This window comes from Mastigoproctus giganteus, chromosome 5 (genome assembly GCF_048544385.1).
Source record: "Mastigoproctus giganteus isolate SK-2022 chromosome 5, ASM4854438v1, whole genome shotgun sequence".
Taxonomy (NCBI): Eukaryota; Metazoa; Arthropoda; class Arachnida; order Uropygi; family Thelyphonidae; genus Mastigoproctus; species Mastigoproctus giganteus.
Genome location: NC_143579.1, coordinates 50,391,246 through 50,417,689, shown reverse-complemented (window position 1 = coordinate 50,417,689; position 26,444 = coordinate 50,391,246). Strand labels below are relative to the sequence as shown.

General features: G+C 38.0%; 1 protein-coding gene across 1 annotated transcript in view; it reads left to right on the top strand.

Moving 5' to 3' along the window:
* The first annotated feature begins 17,584 nt into the window (after window positions 1-17,584).
* Window positions 17,585-26,444, top strand: part of LOC150085382 (uncharacterized) — a 69,974-nt gene continuing 61,114 nt past the window's right edge. The window contains exons 1-2 of the mRNA XM_090374547.1: window positions 17,585-17,687; window positions 22,009-22,067. Coding sequence (XP_090230673.1) covers window positions 17,675-17,687; window positions 22,009-22,067 — 72 coding nt within the window. The 5' untranslated portion in view covers window positions 17,585-17,674. The remainder of the gene's footprint in view (window positions 17,688-22,008; window positions 22,068-26,444) is intronic.

Genomic DNA, 26,444 nt, shown 5'->3' with positions numbered 1-26,444 from the left:
TATAATAAAACTAACCTAATACATAATGAATACGTAAATTAGTTTTCAATATAAACATCAACATTGTTCAGACTTGTTACAGCTTAATGGAAAACCATTTATGACTTAGTAATTGAAGAGTGTGTTTTGCGATGTAAACCAGTCTTTGACGACTGACAGCGCTGGGCTGGTGAGTCAGGATTTCCTATTTGAAATCTCTAGAAAGGTTTTTCGCGGACCACATAGCATCGAAACCTACGTTCTGTTCCTGCATACCGAGACCTTTTACTTTTCGGTGATGTGCAGTTATATGTGAAGTTTACATATAACTGCACATCACCGAAAAGCAGTTATATGTGAAGTTTACTGCTGTATCCAACGTTGGGAAGACAGGTCAACGTGTCATAAGATTACTGCATCTTAATTTCTTGCGACATGAGAAAGCTTCCATCTATTCTTAAAAACAACAGATATTAAATAACTACCTTTTTTATATAATGGAGCATGTGTGTATAAATAGAAATTAGGTGAAAAGAAATACATGAAAAGTACTAATGCCAGAGAATAGTAATTATGTTTATAGATTCACTACTCTTTTCCTGGTACTAGTTGTCACCCCTCTTTTGCTCTATTTAAACGAATCCATTTTATAGTAAATTACAGTGAGAATTTGCATGTGTGCATTCTTTTTCCTTTATTTAGCCATTCGCCAGTTGAAGAGGCCCCATAGGTTAGTCTGTAGTCTCTAGGCTAGTCTGCGTAGACCTCCCCAATGTTAACAACCTCAGAAAAAAATAAGCATAAAGATCGGGCATCCTACTGAGAATGACCGTAAGCATAGGAGAATTTTTCATGGTGTAAGGAAAAACTGCACAGCGACCATCTGATCCCTACTGACAAAACAGGAAACCGCGCGATAACACCCAACGCTTCCATTGTCTACTGTAGAGCAGTTGAATACAAACTATCAGAACTCTTTCACGTCCTTACTTTAGAGTTCCGGTAGCCATCTTCCACCCAGTGAGTCAAGCAGAAAGTTCTTGATAAACGTGATTTCTCTCCACCTGTGGAGCTTCATTTCCGGAAGGCAGTTGACTCAATTGCCCATCATCTTCAGCAGTACGTCGTGGAGGCAGCTCCAGGCTCCATACCAGACACCCCCCCCCCTCTGTTCCGGGCCGGACATCTGGCTTGGAGACAGAGCTTGTTCGCATGTAGGTCAATGCTCAGTCGGTCGCTACGCGTTCGAATCAGCAACCTGCTTAATTCCGAGAGCTGCAGGAGAATAAACTCAGAAAAAACTTTGTAAGCACCGTTTCTTCTTGCTAGTTTGTTAAAAGATAATAAAAATATTCGGATTTCGCCAAGAATTCACCCCTTTCGAGTCTACATTATTTAATCCAAACGAACAGTGGACTGTGGCAATATCAAATATCAGCAGTTTTGATAGAAATTAGCAACTTTGGACTCTGATGACCTACACACGTTTTCATAATGCAAATGCAAAAAAAAAAAAAAAAAAAATTGCAACTGATTTTCCTTGTCCTTAAATTGTTTATCGAAGAACGACAAGCTCCTTCATTGGAATCAGTTCCTTGAAATCGAAATTGATTCCCGTTTCGATTATTCCAAAGTACTGACTGCTGTATGCAGAAAATATTTACAGCTGCAGTCTTCTCTAATTTCAGGTGCCCTTGCAGCTCATTTATACTGTTGTTTTTATAAGTGAAACTGCTTATGAAAAAACTTAACCTTGAACGTGACTACCCGATCATTAAAAAAAAAAACAAAAAAAACAAAAAAAAAAACGGTATAATAGACTGCACAGGCACCTGAAATTAGAGAAGACTGCAGCTTTAAACATTCTCTGCATACAGAAATCAGTATGTAAAAAAATCCGAAGCAGCATATACAGTATGCTTGTTATTACAAAGTGAGTGAATGAGCTTATTTTTACGTTATAACTCGCATCTGAGATTTTCATTAAAAAGATTAAATTGGTTGATCGTTTTCGCTGAAAAGATGAAAATCATCTTTTCAGTGAAAGCACAGTTTCCATGTAGTGAGTAGAGACTCTTTAAAATTAACACTTTCTTGCATTTTCCATGTTTATTGGAAAAGGTACGAAAGCTTAAATTTTAGTCCAATAGAAAGAACAATCCTTTTCCGTTTTAACGTGATGAATGCGTACGGTGCAAATAAAAAGTCGGAGAAGAATGTTAAAAATTAACCGTACTGCAAGAGAGGAATTTTTACAAAATGTAAACGAAAAACCCCTGTAACGAATTCCACATATTTATTTACCCCAGTAGTTGCGGTTAATCTGCAACTACTTGTAGATTAACTGCCTTCCAAAATCGAGAGCGATGTACTGTAAATACACAAACGATTGTAACCTTCTGAAGAAGTAAAAAATTTGGCTAACCGCACTTGCTTCAGAATGGTTAAGTTGATTTTAAGCTTGTCCCTGGGAGAATGCTTGTTATTATTTATTATTATTATCTGTTTATTTCCATAAGGAAACCACCCCGGGACGGCAAAGTGCCAGGAGGGTGCTAAGTACATATCAGGATACGAGATACTACGTGCAGTGGGTTACATATACTGAACACGTAGTCTCGTCCCGAAATATTATATACACATTTTATGTTTAATATATACGGTATTTACACATTAATGATTCTGTACATACATTATACAACTCATATATTTACAATTCACTAATAATTCCATCTATAACTTACATATTAACATAACTGTTACAGAAGGTATATTTTTACAGTCAACAAATTATTATTGTTCTTAAAGCAGAAAGCTTCACTTTTATTCACAATTCTTTGGTACTTTGCAGCCGATTCATATTTCGGTAAGTCTGTACGAATCCTGGAAGATCTCTTTCCGGTATGTTGCATCCTCACACAGTTTTTCGGCATCTATGTGTAATGAGTTAAATATTTTCGCTGCATTTGATGGGAAGAATCTTTGCAGGCTACTAAGATTGTTCAGGACTGAACGCAGTGGATTATTTAGTTCTCTGCAACGTCTAGCAGTGGCACGCGGTTTAACTAGAATATTATCCAGGACTGGAGCATCTACTCTGCCTGTGAGATTTGTGCGAGAGTGTATGTTCCTGTTAATTGTCCGCTGCATCCAGGGTGTGATGTTAAGGTTTGAGTAGAGAATGGCCCTTGAGATAGTAAAAGGGTGGCCAGCAACTCTGTTAAGCCATCCCAAGAACCAGTACTCGATCCCAAGGACGGACTTATAATGTGAATCTGGAGCTGAAGACCAGATTTGCGAGGCATACATTGCAATTGGCAGGACACACATTAAAATGTACTTGGTCGCTAGCTGAGGATCCCTAATTCCTACCAGTTCCTGTCTAGTAGCCCATAAAGCGGCGAATATTTTTGTCTTCATATGGGCGAAGTGTTGAGCAAAGGTGAGTCTGTCATCCCACTTAAGACCCAGGTCCAGGTGAGAGTGCACTTTTTCCACACTAGACCCGTTCACAGAGATCGAGATGTCATTTTTTTTCTGCTTGTAAGTTATGGTCATTTGGGCAGACTTCTGTGCATTAATACGGAGCCCGATGCAATCCAGGTAGCTCTCAAATTCTCGAATTGTGCTATTTGCCATCTGACAAATACCTTCTGCTGATTCATGGTCTTTGGAAGTGATAAAGAATTTTACATCGTCAGCATATGTTATAAAATTGTAGTACCGTGCAAGAAACGGCTCCAGGGCGGCCGCGAAGAGAGTAGCCGAAAGAACTCCCCCTTGTGGCACTCCTTGCGAGATGGTAAAGCAAGTAAAGCAGGCTGGTTATTATAGTTAACAAATTTCCTCTTACATTAAAATAATTCTTTAAAATCGCAATGAGCGCTGGAATTGAGACGTTGTCGTAGGCTGCCGAGATATCCAAATAATATCAATTTGCTTTTTCTCATTTAGTGCTTTCTGCACGCGAAAAAGGGTTTCCAGTAAGTTGGTTATTGTTGGTCTACCCGAAATAACTGAGTGCAAATGTGGGGGTCTATGGCTGAAGCAGTGTTGATTGATGGTGGGAAGCAGTGCTTTTTCGAATACCTTCTGTAGGGTGCAACTAACAGAAATTGGTCTGTAATTCTTAGCCAATTTTGGGTGTTTAATCTTTGGTATTGGGGTTACAATGTAATTTTTCCAGGCTTGCGGGAAAGCTCCTGACCTAATGATTTCCTGATAGATGTGCTAATAATGTGCTAATTGTGCTAATAATGTGCTAATAGATGTGCTAATTGTGCTAATAAAATAAGGAGAGAGACAACAGAGCACAATGCAGGTTCGATGATACAAGAAATTATCGTTCTGAAAGTAACCATCAGCAGGAAAGATAAGAGAATCACATGCCGAAATGCACCTGGTCTGCAACGACGTGTAATTAAGTTCCGTCATCGAGGTGTTAGTCCATTAGTCCACAGGTATGAGAAACATCGTCTCAAAAAATAAAATGGCCCGCTTATAACATTTACTACCAGTTTGCAGCAATGTCTCAACAAAAAATGGTGAAACACTTTGTGTGCGTGTGTGTAGAATGTTAAAATTAACTATGCAGTAAGAAAGTTAAAAAGAATGTTTAACGCAAAACAGCCGAGAACGCGCCCTTATTTTCTGTCTGTAACGGCATTTCTTCAGGTTTTCCTGTTTACTGGACGAAAACCCCAACTTTCCTGGAGAATGAATCATTAAACTCTCTGCTGAGACTGGTGAATAACTCGGCCACTTTATGAATAAAAGCCGATAAAAACGCCTTCCAATCGGAACGGGATTCAAACTTGGGCCCTTTCCGCGTGGTGCGGAAGGTCAGCGATCGTAAACATTGTGCTAGCAGCGAGGACATGACATGACACCCACTACAGTCCACCGCTCTGCCAACTGAGCTATCGACGGATATTGACATGACATGACATGGAGGAAGCATGACTTGCCGACCGGGTTAGCCGGGTGGGTAAAGTACCTGTCTGGCAACCCAAAGGTCGCGGGTTAGAATCCCGCCTTGGATCAGATAGTGCAAAAAACTTTGGGAGGTGCATTATGGCCACAGAAGCCGATGCGCCAACAACTAACAAAAAAAAAAAAAAAAAAAAGAAAAGAAAAAGACGCATGATTTTATACTATATTCTCTCCTATAGTCTGGCATGATGTAGCTGAAGCTGTGATTTTTCATCAAGTGCCATTCATTGGTTCGCTGGAAGCATTCTGCCAAATTCGATTCTATTATGCGCTTTCTGACTGTATGCAGTACACAATTGTAGACATAAGACGCGTAGCGATACATGAACATCACTTCCCTCAAAAGGCGCCTCCGTAGCCAGGTGGGAAGGAGCAGCAATGCGTAGCACACGCTTCTCTATTAGACTCGGGGTTCGAGCCCGTCACCACCAAATACGGAGGATGCGGAAAGGTCAGGGAATGACCACCGCATATTCCCGGAGCAATATGGCCTTAGTTGCTAATGCTCCTAAAAACCAAATAGCAAACAAACTTCCCTCAAAAAATATGTCAAACATTGATGTACGTATGTGCATATGATAAGCTTATCTTGAAAACAGTCACGATAGTGTCACCGAATGCACGGACAACTTGCTTTGAGAGAACTGAAAAAAGGCGATTTAAGAAAAGGCTTGAATTATGTGGGTTACAGGGCTTGACAACCAGGCATCTTAGAGGGTACCTGATTGAGGTTCAGCAGGATCTGAGAGGGGACAGTAAAATGAATGATGAAATTTTCACTGTTATGATGCCAGAACTAGGAATCACAAGAATTTAGGACTCGTAGTTCTGAAAAACTATGGGAGAACATATTTAGTCTGGCGTACAGAAAGTTTTCTTTTAGCGAGCGAATTGTTGAATAGTTGGACAAGTTATCTTCGAATGTAGTTGAGCTGACAACTTGTAAAAATTGAAAGATCACTGGATAGTTAACTATAGACCCTAAACACACTATACATTATACATATATGAGGGGGAAAACACAGTTAATCTGTTTTCTTATCTACGTTTTTATATATTTTAATTTTATAGTAATTTTTGATTTATTATTATTATTATTATTATGTTTATTTTTATTTTATTATTACCATTATTATTATGTTTATTTTTATTTTATTATTACCATCATTATTGTTATTATGTTTATTTTTATTTTATTACTACCATTATTATTATTATTATTATTATTATTATTATTATTATTATTACACGACGTACTGGTACCAAGTTCACAAGGTGGTTGTTATGTCCGGATATTACCGTTGGTGGAGGACTAACGGTAATATCCGGTAATGGGAGGCCCATTGCTTCTAGGCTCGTTTTTAGGGTAGTTGGCACCATGCCGGTGGTTGACATGGTGATCGGGATGGTCGCTACTTGTTACCTATGCCACATCTCTTTGACTTCCTATTATAAGTCTGTGTACTTCTTGGTCTTTTCCTCGTACGTTTTCCGAGGTTGTTGGCGTTGAGCACCGCTATGTCTATCACGTAGGTAACCTTTTCCTTTTTGTCAATGAGAGTTATATACAGTCTGTTGTAATGGGATCGTCTTGTCCGTTATTATGGCACGGTCCCAGTACCGCTTGTGGATTGGGATCTCTAGTACGGCCTGGGATTTATACTTGTAATACGGTACACTTTATTTTGTCAACTGATATTTCCTCGCTAGCTTCTGATGTGTTATCCTGCGGTCTGATCGTGTCCTCCGTCTGGGTGATTACTCTGCACCCTGCGTTGATGTGCTGGATCATTTCTGAGGCCAGGTGGCATCGTTGAAACGTGTTATTTGTCACTCCGAGTTCCTTGGTGATGTATTTTCGATTGTTCCTGGTGTTGATTACCTGGTGTTGGATGGCGAGCATGAATCCGTCAGTTTGGGGGAAGATCGTCCTGCTCGTGAGGCATGCACTGGAAGCCATTTTATCTCTCTGGGTTTGATTGGGTCATGGTAGTATCTGAAAAGGACTATCTTCTTTGCCCATTTTTCTACCTTCGTTTTTTCCGTCTGGGCAGTAGGGGTCTCCTCGCTTAGGTTGAGTGGGATATGCCACTTTTCTATTTTCCTTATGGCCTGGTAGAGTGGCACTGTGTTTTACTGGAAGTAATCCTTCAGGTTCTTAATCGCTTTCTTCTGTTGCTCGATGAGGTCTATCAAGCCCTTTCCTCCTTTCCGAGCAATTGTCAGTCTCTCCGCGGCCGACTTCGGGTGACGGCGACGGCTCTTGTTATCATTGTCCTTGTCTTTCTCATCTTCCAGCTCAGTGTTAGGCCATTCTGTGATCCCAAAGGAGTATGTTAGCACTGGGACTAACATACTAAAAAAAAAAAAAAAAAGCACTGGGACTGCGTCTGCGCGGGTAGCACAATAATATCGTCAGCGTCCTCCCCACACCGGGTGGAAAAGGCCTGGGTTCGAATCCCTTTGATGACGCGAGGAACTTTAATGGGTTTTTTTCACTCCGTGGCTGAGTTAGTCGATCTCAGGCGTAGATGGCAAGGTTTTTTCCCGAAAAACTGAGGTTTTTCGTCCAGAAAACGGACAAATCGACCATAGAACACACGCAATTAATAGACATAACACACAGCACGGCAGATGAATTTAATTATCGGGTGGCCTAAATATAATAGTGTTTTTTTTTTTTTTTTTTTTAAGCACTGGGACTACGTAGTTGTTTATGGCTTTAACTGTGTTCCCTCCGTTAAGCTTTGCTTTGAGCAGGCTTCTGAGTCTCTGATGGTATTTTTCGGTCAGGCAGGCCTTGATCTTGTACTCTAACTGCTGGGCTCCTGCATCATCCTAAAGTATTTGCAGGTCTCTTCCCCCCCCCCCCCGTCATGGCTTCGATCTCTTCACCAGCCTGCAGCTAGTAGTTTATTTATTTAAAAAATATGCTAATCCTTATACTGCGGTAGGCACTTACTGACGCCTCAGCGGTGGGGAACTAAGCACTGTGAATGAATTACCTGGCCAACCATTGATGAGAAATATCCACAGTTGTTTGTTTTAGTAGGGTTTTAGGGGCTGTTGATGTTGTGGGATTTTAGGGGCATCAGCCACAAAGGCAATATCGCTCCGTGTATATTGTCTGTAAATTGCATGTGTTCTGTGGTCGATTTTCTGATTGCTGGAAGAAAAACTCGAGTTTCCGGGAGAAAAACCACGCTATCCTCGCCTGAGACCGACTACCTCAGCCACGTTGTGGAAATGGCTAATTAAAATTCCTCACATCATTGACTGGACTCGAACTCGAGTCTTTTCTACCCGGTGTGGTGAGAACGGCGATTCCATCCACAGTGCTACACACGAGGGCAATATTAACCATGTGTGTGAGATAATGTTTTATAGCTCCTATAAGTTTTTTCCCCTAATTTTTTAAGCTTTTAAAACTTCTACACTACCAAGCATTTTACGTATTGTGAATATTTCTCATCACTAGGTCTTCGAATTGTTCACTTATGCCTATTACTCCACCAATAACATCCCAAAAAGCCTTGAAGCCGGGTTAAAGCTTGGTAAATGTGATGTTAAATGGAGTTCATAAGGTTCGTCGTTAATGGAACTTAGAGTATGGTTCCTTTTTTGCCCAATCCCCTTTAGTTTTGTACTTTTTTTTTTTTTTTTTTTTTTCCGAACTGTTCTGTTTGGGAGCCTCGTAGAATGAAATGAGATGTTTCGTGTATTAACTATATAAGGATTGGAATCGCAATATGGGGAATGGCATACGTTTTAAGTAAATGGCAGTATATGTCTTGATTGGAGCACAGCTTTTTATCTAAAGATGGGTACTACAATACCAAGTGCAAATTCGTGATGAATTCCTTGACAAAATGAGATTGATGCCCTTAGTAGCAAACTTATTTTTAATACCACTGCTTGCAAACTGAAGCTGTGTGAAATGAAATTATGTGTGGGAAATAGAATTTCCTTTCTTTATTTTTCATATTCTAACCAGGAATTAATGCAAATATTGTTTTCCAGGGTCAGAAGAAAAGACTTCTATGCCCACGAAGAATACATAAGAATTTAGAAGATATATGATTATAATATTGTTTTCAACTTTAAATTGCTTCCCCTTCTTACTGTCGTTCTATTATAAAGTGAATTTATAAAGGTAATAAAATCATCCTCCTACCGTACATCACTTCTTTATCGGATTAGTAATACTAGACTATCATCTACAGTTTTTTTTTACTTTGTCCTCGCCTTTTCCCATTTTTATATGGGGTCAGCGTTTTTATTGTTTTGGCATGCAATTTTTACGGCCAGATGGCCTTCCTGACGCCAACCCTCACCCTTTATCCGGGCTGGGAATATGCGGTGGTCATTCGCTGACCTACCGCATCCTCCGTATTTGGTGGGTACGGGCTCGAACCCCGGTCTAATCAAGAAGCGTGTGTTATGCACTACTGCTCCTGCCCACCTGGCTACGGAGGCGCCACTGTCATCTACAGTACAGTATTCAAAATATAATGTATGATAATATACTGTGGATTAGCATATTGGTTGGTTTGAGTTTACACTATAAATTTGGGTACTAGTTTAATCATTCGAAAAATACAGAGACACTTTAAGGTCCTCTCATAAATCAGCAATGAAAGCTTATTCTAGTGTACAGAGTGCTTTATCCAAAAAGTTTCTTAACCACCTCCATTCCCAAAAACAACCCTTATTGCAAGACAGCTCCGTAATCATTGAGGGATATTCCTTAGGAAATGGCAGTAGAAATTCAGTACAGGACCACCAATTTTCTCAGTTCTACAGCTTATTAAAGCCTAGATAGAGAAGGAGCATTACATTCCCTTAGTCATGGCTAGAGTGATACTGCTGATAAAAGGTAAGGTATTAATATTAAACAGGGAAGTCTACCACAATAAATCCACAGATTATTTACAAGACAGGAATGCGTATAAGTTGACCCATCTTAGTTCAGTGATGAATTGGGGGGGGGGGCAGAAACACTATATTAGGGTCACTCGAGAAATAAATTTACTCCGGTATTATTTCTGTAAATTGCGTATGTTGTTTTGTCGGATTGCCTGTTTTGTTGGGCGAAAAACACGAATTCCCGGCCGTCTTCGCCTGAGCCCCCCATAATTCAGCTATGGAATGAAAAAAGCCCATAAAAGTTCGTTGTGTCATCGACAGGATTTGAAATCGGGCTTTTTCTAACGGCTATGGGCAGAACGGTAATTATAATTACGGTATTGTGCTACCTACAAAGACAGGTGGATTTGAAAATACGGTGAATACTTTACTCCATGAAGAGCCAGTTATACTCTCCACCTACTCAGGGGCTCACATCTGGTGAGTATGGGCTTGGCACACCCAGGGTCCTGAGCTGGATATCATCATTCTCTTTCTTGGCGATTCCCTTCTACTTTTCTCTCTCTCTCTCTCTCTCTCTCTTAGGGTAACTTGGGAATTTTTTTTTTTTTTTTTGGCTGGTGCAGCATAAGCCTCAGGCTTCCTTGCACCATATAGCTAATAATAATAATAATAATAATAATAATAATAATAATCAGCGGTTTCTCGAGATGACATAATCCAAAAATTCTCAGATGCTCGAAGAGAAAAAAATATAAATAAATAAAATAATGTTACAGGAGCGGCGCTAAAGACCAAACTTCGCTCGAGGCGCCATTTTAATTCGAGCTAGCACTGACCCAACAGATATAAAGAATGATGTTTATTGGAAATGACATTCCACTAATTGCCAGCTAGGCCAATTTTATGAACTCCCCATGATTACAAATCTGGGATTCAAAGGCACTTTATCACTTCACATATTGGAACCTCTATATGTAAATTAGCCAAGTATATTTCTTGCACTATCAGGTACCCTGCTATATGGTATATACTGTTAAAGCCAGCTCTATCTTTGTACAGCAAACACAAGAACTTGTAATCCAGGATGATGATGCTATATCTCTGTAGATCTGTATTTCCATCCATTATGCGCCATTAGTGTTTAAGAAACTGTTTAGGCAATACCCTGGACACTGACCAAATTGTAATGCCGATTTATGTGGGGAGACAATAATTTGTGAATGATTAATACTACCTTTATAAGGCCATTCTGTTTAAACAACTTCGGACTTACCAAGGAATTACCAATCAGTGTGAGTATTACGAATTTGTTAATGGAACCATTGAGGAAATCGCATTATTGCTTAAATAATTTCGCCTACTGTGTGGAAGAAATACACTGAGTGATCACTGAATTATGACCACCTAATTAATACTTCGTATATCCTTTGGCCCTCGGTACAGCAGCTATCCGACGTGGCATTGATTCAACAAGATGTCGGGAGGTATGGCCAACCAAGCTATGCGTAATGCGGTCACAATGCAGGTATGGATCTGATTGGTGTATCCAGAGGCCTGAAATGCCTTTCCATTGTGTCCCACAAGTGCTCTATATATCTATAGGATTGATATCGGAGAAGTTTGGAGGCCAATCGATGTGCTGGAAGTCAGAGCTGTATTCCTCAAACCATTCCTGCACAAGTGCCTGATGGCTCGGTACATTGTCATCTTGGAAGTCACCATCGCCATTCGGGAAAAAGTGTAACATAGCGGGGTGTACACAGTCAGCACGCAGTTGACGATAGCGGAAACCACTGATACGTTATCCACATGCACCAGGGGGTCCAAGTTCCTGTCATTGTAACATGCCCTACGAGTTGTCGGACCCGGCGCTCACCTCTAACATCAACCTTTCGCTGACCTTTGCAGTTTTGCCGTCGGGTCGTTGTTTGACCATTTTGACACCAGTCCTGGTACGCTTTAACTACGGCAGCTCTCGAACACCCCACCAGTTCAGCCGTTTGGGAAATCGAGGAACCAGCTTGTCGAGCACCCGCAATCTGTCCTTTTATCAAAGTCCAATAAATCCTTCCTTTTCCCCATAACGCTCTGAATTTTACTACCTATTGCACAATTGAAACCTTATCTATGCTACATAAGTCGACTAACTCCTCACCCTCGTACCTCACGTAGTCAACGATTCGCATTCCGCTTTCATAGAGGTGGTCATAATTCAGTGATCCCTCAGTGCATATAGATGATTTCTTCGCCATTACCGTATGATAGGGAGCAGGAACGCTGCGTATAATATTGCACTTTCATTTATAAAATTCACTGCTGAGGTTGAGAGAAACTGGATTCTGTTTTGTCACATTGGTGTAGAGAAAGCCAGTGTATGCTGGTGAGTTTACTAATTTCAGCACCTGTTAACTTGCCCAACCCACAGAGACTGGCCTCTGGACACAGGACAGAAAAAGTGATTAGAGTAAAAACATGGTTTATGTCTTCCATGGCATGTACTTGGTATGGAATTTCAGTGAAGGAATGAATGAAAGAAAACCACTTAACGTCTCCCCTTTTTCAAGAATAGCTGGCATTCAATTCCATCCAGACTGGTGCTCTCTATGGCTAGGATCCTCTGAAAGTATAATAATGAATATAGCTCCAGCGCACGAAACTGCAACCAATAATTATCCAAGGTAAAAAAGGGCCATCCAAGATGCGATAAGAGGAATGATATGTAGGACATGATGTGTGGACTGCGACACATGATGGTTGGAAGAAGGTTCGAGATGGTTAAAAGATTGTCTTTGGTTACCTAGGACGGCAGTTTCATCAAAGCTGCAGTCCATAATGTGAAGTTAGTATGTTTTAAAAAGGAGAATAATGCAAGGAAGATTACTTTTCTGCATTATACATAAAATAAAATAATAAAAAAAAAGACCAGTATCAAAGAGGGAAGCGAATTAAATTCTGAAGTATTGAGTGAATGCTGAAAATGTTCAGGACTAGGTTATTAATTTTGTTATTTTGTATTTTTAGTTAATATTCAAGTCTCCTGATTAACTGAATTGGAAAAGTAAATGTTTCAAAACATCTGCTGATCTCTGTTTTGACGTGGTAATACCAATATTTTACCTGTTATGATTCAGATGGAGAGTTCATTCTGAGATTAATTTTTAAAGACTCGGGGTCTGTAATAAACACTAGTTGGCCGTCTTTCGACTTTAACTTTTGAAAAATGATCTTAGAAAAATTATCCATTTTAAAACTTAGTTGCTTTAGTTTTAAACTACACCTTAGTAACGAAACAAGCGATCTCCATAAACAAAAGTGCCTTAAATGGTAAATTTTTAGAATGATTCAGGAAGTTTGAATTATCTGTCATATGTACAATAAGCAATGTAACACCGAATATGGGCTTGCGTATTGCATATAAGAGAAAGGCCGTTTTGTACCAACAACAAACAAGCAAAAAACTATTAAAACGTGGGAGCGTTCTGGAAGCCATCTGCAGTTGATCTCAGCACATCCGAGAGCGAATCTTTTCCAAACGGAAAAGATTCTCTATCAGATGTGCTTGGAAAAGACTCGCTATCAGATGATATTCAATTACAAAGTATCTCCAAAACGGAACTCGCCGGAGCTCTCTATGTTAAAGGATTTGGTGGGTTTGAAATCCCGCCCTCAAAGGAATCTCCAGCTAATGCATCCCCAGATGGGAATTCTCTCGGAAATATCTCTGTACAAACAGCCATTCCTGCTTACCAGTGATTTTGTTTTTATACTATTCTGGCTGATCACAAATCTATGCATGATATTCTAATACGTATATCATATTAAAAAAAAAAAAAAAAACCCCAAACGTCCTCGTGGGTAGGAGAGTTGGTATAATCACCGTCCTCCCCACATCGGGTGGAAAAGACATATTCTAATCCCTTCAATGACGCAAGGAATTTTTATGGATCTTTTTTCACAACGTAGCTGAGTTAGTCTCTCAGGTGAGGATAATCTGGTTTTTCTCCCGGAAACTTGGGTTTTTCGTCCAACAAACAGCAACTCCACAACGGAACACACGATTTACAGACAATTTATATACAGCGCAATATAGCCTAAGTTGTTGATGCTCCTAAAACTACAATAATCAACTAGAAAAAAAAAAAAAAAAAAAAAAAGTCTGATATCTTTCCAGAAGAAAGATGTCTGACACCACACATAGTCATAACCATCAAAAAAACTTCTAGTCCTTCAGGTAATTCATATGATCCATCAAGCCATAATATTTAGGGTTAATTGAATGCTTGCTTTTCCTTTCAATATTTCTTCTTATTTGGCTATTTTAATGTGTCTTTCTTCAGTCCTTAGAGATGGAAATTTCCTTGGAAACCGAAGGATAGGTATCGGAACATATATCGTCTTTACGAATATATTAGTTGTTCCATTAGTCTAATAAGGCATAGCAATTACCCATACAGTCAGTTTAACATGGACCTACTTGAGATACCACTGTGTCCTCCAATTACTGGTACATCCACAAACGCAATAATTCGGGAAATATCTAACACCAGACATTCCATAAAATTAATTTCGAAATAAAATCTCTTCCATAAAATCAATTTTTGTCTCCACACCTGAAAACCAAACTGGAAGAGAAAAGAACAGTACATTGAGATTAAATTATAGATCAAATCTAGAGGGAAGAAAGTAATTTCTAAGAAGATCCGATGCAGCAACATGACTAACCATCTGGTGAAGGATCACTGCTACATTCTTGGTGCTATTCTCAGAATTCCACCCACAAATCACAAAAGCTTTAAAGACAGCCTGTCTCAAAACTTGTAAGTCTGGCCCAATGTGTAAGTATGATGACGTAAAATGTACGGTATGCAAATGTAAATTCAGATGGTGCGATTAGAGGTTTCTTCGTATCAGATAAATACTGTACGCTTCCCCGGACTTTTTAGTCAATTCAATCATGAGAAAAGACTGGTGATCTTTTCGATTTTCAGAAAGGTGTTATTATTGTTTCACATTTATCAGCAGACACAATTGAGAAAACCAAGAAAATCATTAGAGAGCCGAAAGTAAGCATTATTCAATGTCCTATGAGTGAAAAACGGAAGGAGAATGCAGTTTTTTAAAAAGAAGAAATTCGGCTCCAAGAACGAGACAAATTAAAATCAACTGTGCGTCAGAATAGAATGTCTAGTCTGCAGCAAATGACGGAAAATCCAACAAGCTTGTTGGACAATGGAGAATGGGAATTGCGTGTGCTGGTCGGATAAGTTACAAATTACTAGTACAACACGCTGCCGGACGCCTTCGTGTGTGACGCTGGAAACACTAGTTCGTGGGCCCATCATACATGGTACCCACTGTCCAGGCAGGTGGCGGTGTTGCTTAATATCGGGCGTGCTTTTCTGGCAAGAACTACGATCCCAAGTGCTTACCTAGTTGCTAGGACCAATGTTTCACTGGTGAGTTTACCGTCTGCTCAGGTAGCACAGTGGTATCGTGACCGTCTTAGCCACACCAGGTGCAAAAGGCCCGGATTCGAATCCCGTCGATGAAGCGAGGAACTTTAATGGTCTCTTTTCATTCCGTGGCTGAGTTAGTCGGTCTCAGGCGTACATAGCAAGGTTTTTCCGCCCAGAAAAACAGACGAATCGAACACGAAATTAACAGACATAAGACATACTGCATAGCAGATGAATTTAATTATTCCGGTGGCCTAAAAATAATTGGTGAGGGCTACCGCCTTCGCAGGGAGCACAGTGGTATCGTCACTGTCCTACCCACACCAGGTGCAAAAGGCCCGGTTTCGAATATCGTCGATGACGCGAGGAACTTGAATGGGTTTTTTTCACTCTGTGGCTGAGTCAGTCTGTCTCAGGCGTAGATAGCAAGGTTTCTTTCCAGAAGACCGGAGAACATTTTTTTGATTTTTTTTTTTTTTTTTTTGTGAGGTCTACTGTCTGTGCTGGTGGCACAGTAGTATCGCCACCATCCTTTCCACACCGGGTGGAAAAGGCCCGAGTTCAAATCCTGTCGATGAGGCGAGGAACTTTATGGGCTCTTTTACTCTGTGGCTGAGTAAGTCGGTCTCAGGCGTAGATAACAAGGTTTTTCTCTCCAAAAACTGCGTTTTTCATCCAGTAAAACAGGCAAATCGACCACAGAACACACGCAATTTGCAGCCACAACACATATTGGTGTTTGTAATAACTTACAGGGTGACTCTGGTGCAATTGTTGCATTTTTATTTTATTTATTTATTTATTTATTTTTTTTTCTGGACAGAAACGGGATCTTACAATCCGATAATGCGCCTTGTCATCAGGACTGCACTGTGCATGAGTTGTTCAAAGAACACAGTGAAGTTATCACCTATCTTGATTGGCCTCTAAATTCGCCTGACCGCAATCCATTTGAAATTTTCACGCCTCACTTCTTGTTTCAAAACATTCCATCTGGAATGTTTTGAAACAAGAAGTGAGGCGTATGGACATGCAACTCTAATCTATTCGGATACGGTGAAAAGCTTTGCAGGTAGCATGGCTAGAGATCTCTACAGCTGTCTTCAGACATCTAGGTGAATTTATGGCTTGGAGAACAGCGGGTGTTATCCGTGTGAACGGCGTTAGGTAAGTGGTCATAATTGAGTGATGACGGTGGATGTATGTGCTATGTTGTTTCTTCTTCTTTACTGAGATGTCTGCGCGTGTAGCCAGTGGCGGATTTCCGCACAGGCGCACGATGCTCGCGCCTGGGGCCTCTTAAATAGAGGGGGCCTCAAATTTCAGGTCTAAAAAAAAATGAAATTGTTTCATTTTTAATTTTTACACTCATCATTATTACCGTTACTGAATAAAACTATAATTTAACATGAGAAGTTAATAAACTCTTATGCGAATATCCCTACATATTATATGAAATATCTATGCAAACTAAGTGAATCTGAAGTAGAATACGTATTATCATTAATGCTTAGTTGTGCCATTTTTTTCATTTAAACATTAATTAAAATATATATGAAAGAATTGTCCAACCAAAATGATTAAAACCGCAACACCAAAATCTAGGGCGCGTGCTATAGTAAAAACGTGCGCGTAGAATGCACACTGGTAACGAAAATATTTAGAAGGGGGGGCCTCAAAATTGAATTGCGCCTGAGGCCTCTCAAGTGCTAAATCCGCCACTGCGTGTAGCACAGTGCTGTCGTCACCGACATCCCTACAGCGGCTGAAAAGGGCCGGGTTTGAATCTCGTCAATGACACGGGTAACTTTATTGGGCTTTTTTCACTCCGTGCCTGAGTTATTCGATCTGAGGTGTAGATAGTAAGGTGTTTTTCCCCCCGAAACTGGGGTTTTTTCGTCTAGCAAAACAGGCAGATCTGCCAGAGATCACGCCGATTTACAGACACAAATACGAGTATATGTAAGAAATTACCGAGTTACTCTAATATAATAGTTTTTTTTTTTTTCTCTCATTACTGATGTAAACAACTTTTTCAGTGACCCTTATATTAACTTTCGTGATTTTCCGTATACTAATAACCTTTAATAATATGCATTTACAGACTATAATTAAAATTATTATAAATTTTATAATTAGCTATTATGTTATTCTGAATTGATATGGATTGTGCACATTTAGATGGAATTTAATTAACAAAGATATTTTTATTTTTCTTGTCATATTTTTAATGACAAGTGAAGATTTCTAAGGAAAGGTAGTGCTGAATTCAATGTTTTGAAGCAGACGACAACATATCTGTTTATCAGCAGCGAAAGACGCGGGACTCTCGCCATGGTTTAACTTCGAGTAGAGAAAATTTTCGTTGTTTATTAATTATGGAGAAACCTGGTAAGTTGTTTAGAACTGAATCTTATTTTTAAATATATATTTTTTAAGGATGGATTCAGTTTTCTCACTTTAGATACATGTGGACTTTATTATTATATTATAATTTTGCTTAACGTTTGCTAAAAATTTGTAGATATTTTATGTGAACTAATGAATTCTCCTGATTTATTCTAATTAAAATTTCTGCTTTTTCACCACCGTCTCCTCTTGTTTCTCTTTATAAACATAATGCCTTTTCCCCCCGTCACTCATGGTCCCAATCTGGTTTGGCATGCATTTATTTTTATGTTTATTCACGGTTGCCCCGTGGGATTCATATTTTACTGCACCGCCTATGCATAATTATTTATTATTTAAAAGCAAAACAGCCTTTCTAATTATGAAAAGCTTTAGGTAAAAGGTGCATCACAGATAAGTATATAAATTACTGATAGCTTATTATTATTCGTGCCTATCTATATATTTCTTGCTGTATAATTGAAGATAAATTCAATCCGAAAACTTTTTTTTTTCCAGTGGGTATTATAATCAAGATGCACGTTGAAGGTGATTTTTCGTTTTTAATTATATAATCCTTTAGGGAAATTCATTATTTTCACCAGTAATGTTACTGGTTAAATAATTTTTCCACATAGTTGTTGTTGGAAAGCGGACATTGGCCCAAAAGCAGAAATATTATAAATATCAGTTTACATAATATTTTTAACCTTATTAGTAAGTTACTTAATTCATGGGAATTTAGAATATTGTAAACATCTGGAGTAGTATTAGTAAAATAATGCAGGAAAGCAAAGCATCTTTGCATATTTTGTATTCTTTGACTTTTCCAATTGAAAAGATCCATTTTTTTTAAAGATTTGTTTAATCACTTAAAAACTTGTTTTTTCCCCTCATTCCTTTGATTGACCATTTCAATATGTATTTTTTATGAAGTGATATATTGACATATTTTTATATTGTTAATAATTTATTTCTTCATACTTTAAATTTACAGTACACTGAAAGGAAATTAATATTACAAGGTGGGGAGGGACTAAGAATAGATTTTGGATACCCATTCCTGTGTGCAAAATAATTGTACTATAATCAGTACCATATTTTGCAGTGCCACATTATTATTTTTGTATATAATTTTGGCACCTGTTCTAATAGCTTCTTAGAAATACTGTATTTCTCCATGTATAAGATGCACATTTTTTCAAAAAATTTCGGATCTAAAAACTGGGTGCGTCTTATACAGTGGTTGTAGATTTTTTTTACTTGCATTTCCCGCTTTTTCGCGCTTGTTGTCTTTGCACTCATTGTCTCCCACTTGTTACCAGTATATTAGGTTACGTTTTGCCACATTCTGCCCAGAAATGGCTCAGAAAAGATTTCGTACAGTTCTGAATTCAAGTTAAAAGTGATCACAGTTTGCAAAAGTGAATGGAAATCATGCTGCTGAATGTAAGTTTGGTCCTCCTCCAACTGAGAAAACAATCCGAGACTGGCTATGGGAAGAAGAAACCCTACTGAAAACGCCACGGCAGAAGGAGGCCATGAGAGGCAAGTCAGCGAAATGGCCTGATTTAGAGAGGGAATTGAAGGTATGGATTGAGGAGCAAAGGGCAATTGGAATTCCTGTGAAAAAAAAGATGGTTCAGCACGAGGCAAGAAGAATTGCTGATGAAAAAGAAGTTACTGATTTCAAAGGAGGACATAATTGGTGCTTCAAGTTCATGAAACGGAATAGACTAAGCATGCGTACACGCACCAGACTTGCCCAAAAGATGCCTGAAAGCTATGAGCAGAAGGTCCTTGAATTTCATCGTTTTGTCATTCAATGTCAGAAGACACATCAGTTTTGAGTTGGGAACAGATTGCAAATATGGACAAAGTCCCCCTTCAATTTTATGTCCCAAGTAACAGAACTGTTGATAAGAAAGGGGTGAAAACTGTAACTGTGAAGACAAGTGGACATGAAAAGAGCCATTATACAGTTGTTCTAGCTTGTTGTGCCGACGGAACCAAGCTGCCTCCTATGCTGATTTTCAAATGCAAAACAAAACCAAAAGTTTCAAATGCCAAAAGAAGACATTCCTCGAGGAGTGATTGCTCAAGTTCATGACAAGGGTTGGATGGATCAGGATTGGATGAAGATCTGGTTTGAGAAAATTTGGAGTAGGAGACCAGGTGGGCTCTTACGCAAACCTGTCCTATTGGTGCTTGATCAGTTCAGGGCACACATAACAAAAAATACAAAGAAGATTGTTGCAGAACAAAAAACAAAACTTTCTGTCATACCTGGAGGCTTGACATCCCAGCTCCAACCACTTGATGTCAGCATTAACAAACCCTTCAAAGCTGCCATGAGAGACAAATGGAACCAATGGATGAAGTCTTCTGGGAACAATTTGACACCAGCAGGAAGAGTGAAGAAACCAACTATAGGAGAAGTTTGTACCTGGGTGAAAAGTTCCTGGGATAATATCAAGATTGAGATTGTTGTCAAGTCATTTAAGAAGTGTGGCATTTCAAATGCCATAGATGGAACTGAGGACGAGGCAATATATGAAGACAGTGATTCGTCATCAGACACAGATGAGGACAAGCTAATGGATGGGAGTTTTGACAGTGAGGAGTTGTATGAATTTTGTGATGAATAAAACTTGAGTTCAATAACTTTATGTAATACATTTTTTTTTCAAATTTCAGGCCCCAGAATTAAGGTGCGTCTTATACATGGGGAAATACGGTATATGAATTTTGAAGGTTGTTGTATACAGGTATAAAATTAATTTAATGTTATGAGAGTTAAAAAAAAAAAAAAAAAGAAGTTTACTCACAGTAGAAAAATCCAGATGCATTTCTGTTAAAAACTAATTCTGTAACAAAAAAAAATAAATAAAAATAACGCAAGAACCAATCTTTTCTTTAGCCCCCATTTGAGTTCATAACTTCATAGTACATATGTGATTACTTCAATTTTTATTGAGTAGAGATGTAAGGATCCGTAATTAAGTAACAGTATAGTGCCCATAAGTTTTCTGTATACTAATTTTATTTTTTTATTATGAAATATTTGGGTGGTACTCTTCCATACCATGAGTCTAGATGATTAAGATATTGCCACTGCTTGTTCTCAAGTCAGCCCTGCTCCTAAAATTTGTGGATGGAGTGTTGACTTGGTCCAAGAATTTATTTCAAATTTCTCCCTAAATATTTCTGTCAACATTAGAGATTAAGAACATTGTATTCAGTACTAGAATGAGTTTTATTACTATTCAGTGACAGGGGTGGTATTATTGTCTGGAAAAATAAGTCGTCCTCCATCAGTTGGTTCCTATGGCTGCCCTTTCTCAATTTGAGCAATCTGAGCAGGAGGAAAGATGTCATTAGCATTGAGCTTACTCAACCCTTTCAAAGCCTTAAACACCTCAGTCAGATCTGCAGATGCTGCAATTTTCAGAACTGAGCCTTTCTTAGAAAGAGTACCCTTTTGTTCCCCTCACTTATCTTAATTCTCTTTTGTGCACCCATTCCAACAACTCCATATCCTTCCTTTATATTTAGGTCTTAACTTTGTTCCCAAGAGAAATTGAATTTAGTTTTTATGTAAGCCTAGTACAGCTTATGGTTGTTGTTATTTCTGTTAAAGATATATTGATAAACAGGTAATCAGAGTTTAAATCTCTCTCAGTTAAGGGAATTTTCAATCTTTGGTGAGAAAAATCTTTGAACTGTTAAATTATTTGAAAACTTTGACTGATGAATTAAGTTAAGGTTTCTTATGAAATAGCAGTTAGTTTGGCTCTCTATATAAATTTATTTAAAATTGCTTAATTTGAATTTATGAGAGAGAGAGAGAGAGAGAGACAGATAGAGAGATAGAGATAGAGAGATAATCTTTATTACCCTTCACGGCCATAAAGCGGGGCTTAGTTTCCCAAACTTCCGGGAAAATTGAACATTATTTACAAAAAGGTAATTTTACAAAGAAAACATATCATAATACAAAGGAGAGAACCTCTTACGAGAGTTAAGATTACTTGTATATTACTTTTTTGGTGATTTCATTTGGAATTATTTTAATTAATATGGTTTTAATTCTTTTTATTTTTAGTTTCTAAACTTTAAAAAGAAATTCTGAACAGAATTTAAAACTTAGCCTTTCTTTGGGAATGTTTATCTGATTAACTGTAATTCTTGTTTGTAGCTTAGAATTACTTAAGTTCCAATAAACTGTAAATTTTTGTTTATAAAAATGGAGTTATGTGTCTTTTATTTGTTAGCTCTCACATGATATCCTTTAGTAAAAATTCTTTGGCTTTCATTTATGTAGGATCAGAAGAACTTTCTGACACAGAGCAGAGTGAAAAGGGGTCTACTGAAGAACTTGAAGTAAGCATGTTTAACATTAATATCTTCTACAGTGAAACCTGCTTTAAGCAACCTTAAGTGTTAGATTTTTATTGGTCCCATACTAAATCTCTCTCTCTCTTATAAATACCCTCTAAGTTCCAATCTGCCTAGGGCACCTCCATAGACAGGTGGGAAGGAGCAGCAGTGTGTAGCACACGCTTCTTGATTAGACCGGGGTTTGAGTCCGTCACCACCAAATACGGAGGATGCGGAAAGGTCAGGGAATGACCGCATATTCCCGGAGCAATATGGCCTTAGTTGCTAATGCTCCTAAAAAACCAAATGACAACAACAACCAATCTGCCTAAGATGAACAACAAGCAGTGCAATACTGTAATAGTTTATAATACTAAACTCTAAATTGGTTTCTCTGCAAACTCCTTAATTTGGAAGCATAGATTCATTATAAGCAAGTGACAGTTGAGAATTTTTAAAAAATTTTACTACTTTTATATCAGTCAACTATAATTAGGTTTAAGATTTAATGACAATTGCATTGTTTTTATGTAATTTTAAAAATGAATACTTTAACATGAAAATATTAATCAGCAATACTGTATGTACTAAAAAATAAACTTTCAAAATTGTGAATTTCTTATAAACAACACAGGATTCCAAATTAAGCATTATTTACGGAGAACCAATTTGTAGTGTAGTGCTGTAAACAAGCACTAGCTTGGCTCCATAATCAAGGCCTCAAATGTACACATGTAACATCAGTAAGAGTGATATCTTGTATCATTAGCATTAGTTGAGGCATGTAATGCAAGAAAGCAAGCTTATACATCATTAGCCAAAAAAAAAAACCCTTCCTATTTCAACCATCCATTTGCTCCAAAAGTTTGTCCACTTCTTCCTTGAATTTATGTAAGCTATCAACTTCCACAATGACAGATGGACGTTTGTTCCAGCAATCAACTACCTGCTGGCTAAAGGCAAATTTCCGTGCATCTATTCGACAACTGTCTTTCCTCAATTTCAGTTTATGCCCCCTTAGTTTTGTAATCTGAGCAAGAGGAAGAATCCCATCAGCATTGAACCTGCTCAATCCATTCAAGGCCTTATACACCTCGATCACATCACCTTGCAGTGTCACGTTTCTTCCATGAGCTTCTTTGTACGAGTACATTATTTTGTATATAATGTACTGTGCAGTGCTATTAAAATTGCTGCAACTTAAAGTTTTAATTTTGAGATAAAGAATGGGATAATTGAATTAAAAGTAAACTGATTGTAATTTAAAATATTCTTTACAATGTTTAAAAATATTAAAAGAATTTTCTGCTTTCGGAGGTTATAACAAACTTTTTTTTTTCAGCCAGCAAATTTTACTTAACCGTATCCCTATCTCCTCGGTTTGGTGGACCCGGTTCAAAGGTCAACTAATAAATTCTATAATTTTTACTCTATGGACACAGCTGAAATTCGCTATACGTGAAGCCAGAACTGTTTTCTTCGATTTTCCCATTTCAATTTTCAAAAATTTCTATTGAATTTCGCGCAAATGAGAAAAATGTGACATCAAGTGTGTATTTTTTTAGGCCTTTTTCTGTTATTTTTCTAACCCCACCCGAATTAACCTATGGCTTATGAAACCCGATATCTGATTCGTTTGTTTGTTTTGGAGCGGGAGTTTCTGTTTACAGAGCGAAATTGTTTTCGTGGCGCGAGGTGTGAGAATGAAGCTGGCGGTTACGTCACCTATCCTCGATACAGCTACATCGAGAGAGGGTCAAACGCGTTTTATGTCTCCGCGCGGCTACCAGACGCTAAGAAAATAAACAAAACACGGGCGAGCTACTGTTAGTCGATAAAGCGAAACAGTAGCAACAACTATTTATTTATTGAAGGGCGAACAGATCGTATTTCCTTTCTTCAACGTGTATTACTCTTACGAACAGAAATTCATGTTGGAAACGGGACAAACTAGGGTAAAACTGATAAGCATTAGATAAAAAAAAAAGTTTGCTTTATTGTAATTGATTTCAGTAAACAATATCGGAACAGCAATTTCCTGGGTTTGATCTTCTAACGAAATTTCGAGAAAATATTTCTATTTATAGCTGCGTTATGAACTTCGAAAACTGGTGCATCGAAGGAAAGAAAAAGAACTCATATGCTACGAATAACGGGTTATTTCTTGAAATATGTATTCTTCACAAAAATGCAAGATTTCAAACAACACAAAACCAACAGATTGCGGCTAACGGATGCTCAAAAAGTATTGTTAGAAAATATTTGCTTGTTACGCTTTGTGATGTCATCGCAAAGGGAGAAATTCTGTTTTAGTACAGAAGCTGAATAAATCCACGGTCATCTGCTGTTCAGAGCTGTAATAAAAAGAAAAACCCCGCTGAAAAATAGATTTTCTCCCCATCACTTCTCTTGTTTTGCTATGGTTTATGACGAGCAATTTCACACAATCAAATCCGTGACTGCTAAATGCGGTGCGGTTTCTTGTATTCTCTCTCTCTATTTCGGGATCTCATGACCAAGTGGTCATCCCGGAGTATAAACAGAAATTTGTTCATCAGAATGCTGCCCACCAATGGCACCAATTATCAACTCTTTTACTGCCCTTCTAATTTTCAATATATGCAGAAAATCGACTTGGGCAAAATTCGAAAGTGCTACTTCAATTAGGAGCAAAAACGGTTTCCCCCAACAAAACGAATTACTTTCAGAACAATAAAAGGACAGCTACTGATAAGTTCCTGACTGGAAGGAAGGAACTTCGGCATCTTTGATGAAACATTCATTGCGACTTCAGCATCTGTGATGAAACTAATTAGAAAAGTTGCCAAAATTATTATGTCCTTGAGAATTCATAATATATTTTTTTTAAATTCAAACTATGAAAATATCATGATACAAATAAAAATAATTATTTGAACTTCCTTTGGCTTTACTGGGTTAAAAATATGACAACCGAAATTTACTTTTTTTTTTTTTTTCTTATTTGCATAAAATATCAAAAAATTACAGCTGTTATAAACAAGAGACAAATTGAGTACTACAATAAAAAAGTGAACACAACCAGATCTTGGAAAGCCTTGCTTTTTTCAGTTCAAACTCAGTAAGGCGAAACAGGAAACAACCAAACCTGCAGAACAAGACTTTCACTTGCAATATCGAAATTCAATTGCACAGGACAAGAATACACTGCATACAAACCTTATTCGTGAAAGATTATTTATTGATAAATTGCTTGGATATCATAATAATATAATATATTGTTTACTTAGAAATAATAATTACACAAGATCAGGATTTCATTCATAATAACATTGCCAAGTTAGGGACTGTAACCACTTCAAAGTAGTTACAGCTCTGGACCTTTGACAATCTACCCTAAGGGTTTTTTTTCCAAAAGTGAATGAAAGGAACTGGAAATTTCAGGAAAATGAACCCTGTTTTCCTTCTTTTGGCAAACAGCTACTCTGTCAGCGCAAGAGAAGTGAAATTACATTTGCAACTCAGAATGAAATTCAGGCATCCAAACACATGACACTTTATGGTGAATTTTTCCCGGCGTGTGTGTGATAATGAAAATTCAATTTTTCCCTCGAAATTTTTTGATGGTATCAAATGCATATCAAGGAAATATCGAAGTATTCAATAACAATTACTTACAATTTCCTAACACGTTACTACGAGACGAGTAACGGATTGTGAAAACAATGCGTTATTCGTAGCGTATTTTTTTTTGTTTGCAGACCAGGTAAGATGCATGCGAAGTTCCTTCGACATCAGTTTAAAAGTTTATAACGCAGCTATGAATAGAAAATTTTTTTGAAATTTCGTAAGAAGATCAAATATACATCCATGAAATTGCTGTTCTGATTTAGTCCTCTAAAAACAATTACAATAAAGCGAACTTCTTTTTTTATGAAATGCGCATTGTGGTGATCAGTTTTACGACAGTTTCTTTTTTCCTTCCGTTTCCAGTGTAGCTTCCAATAGATGAATTTCCTTGATTTTTTGTTAGTAGATACAATACATACTGAAGAAAAGAAAGAAGGCATTTTTGTTCTTCAAAACCAATTCGTTGCAATTCTTTCGTACAGCAATTACGAAAAGCAGTAAAGCAACTGTTGTGAGAGAGCCATGCAAATTAGTGGTCGCAAGTAATGATGCTCAACTGTTTGTTTTCCATGAAAATTGTTTACAGTTTTATTTTCTCCTTGGATCACCTTGGTAACGCTAATGACGTAAGCTTGACCAGTCAATTATCTCTCTGCGTGCGTTGATTCGTTTTAGCCAGAGGCGCCGAGCTGACGCGCGAATTTTTGAACTAATGCTGTAACACGTTTTATTTTCAAAGCTTGGATCTTGTTTTGCCGACATCAAAATTTA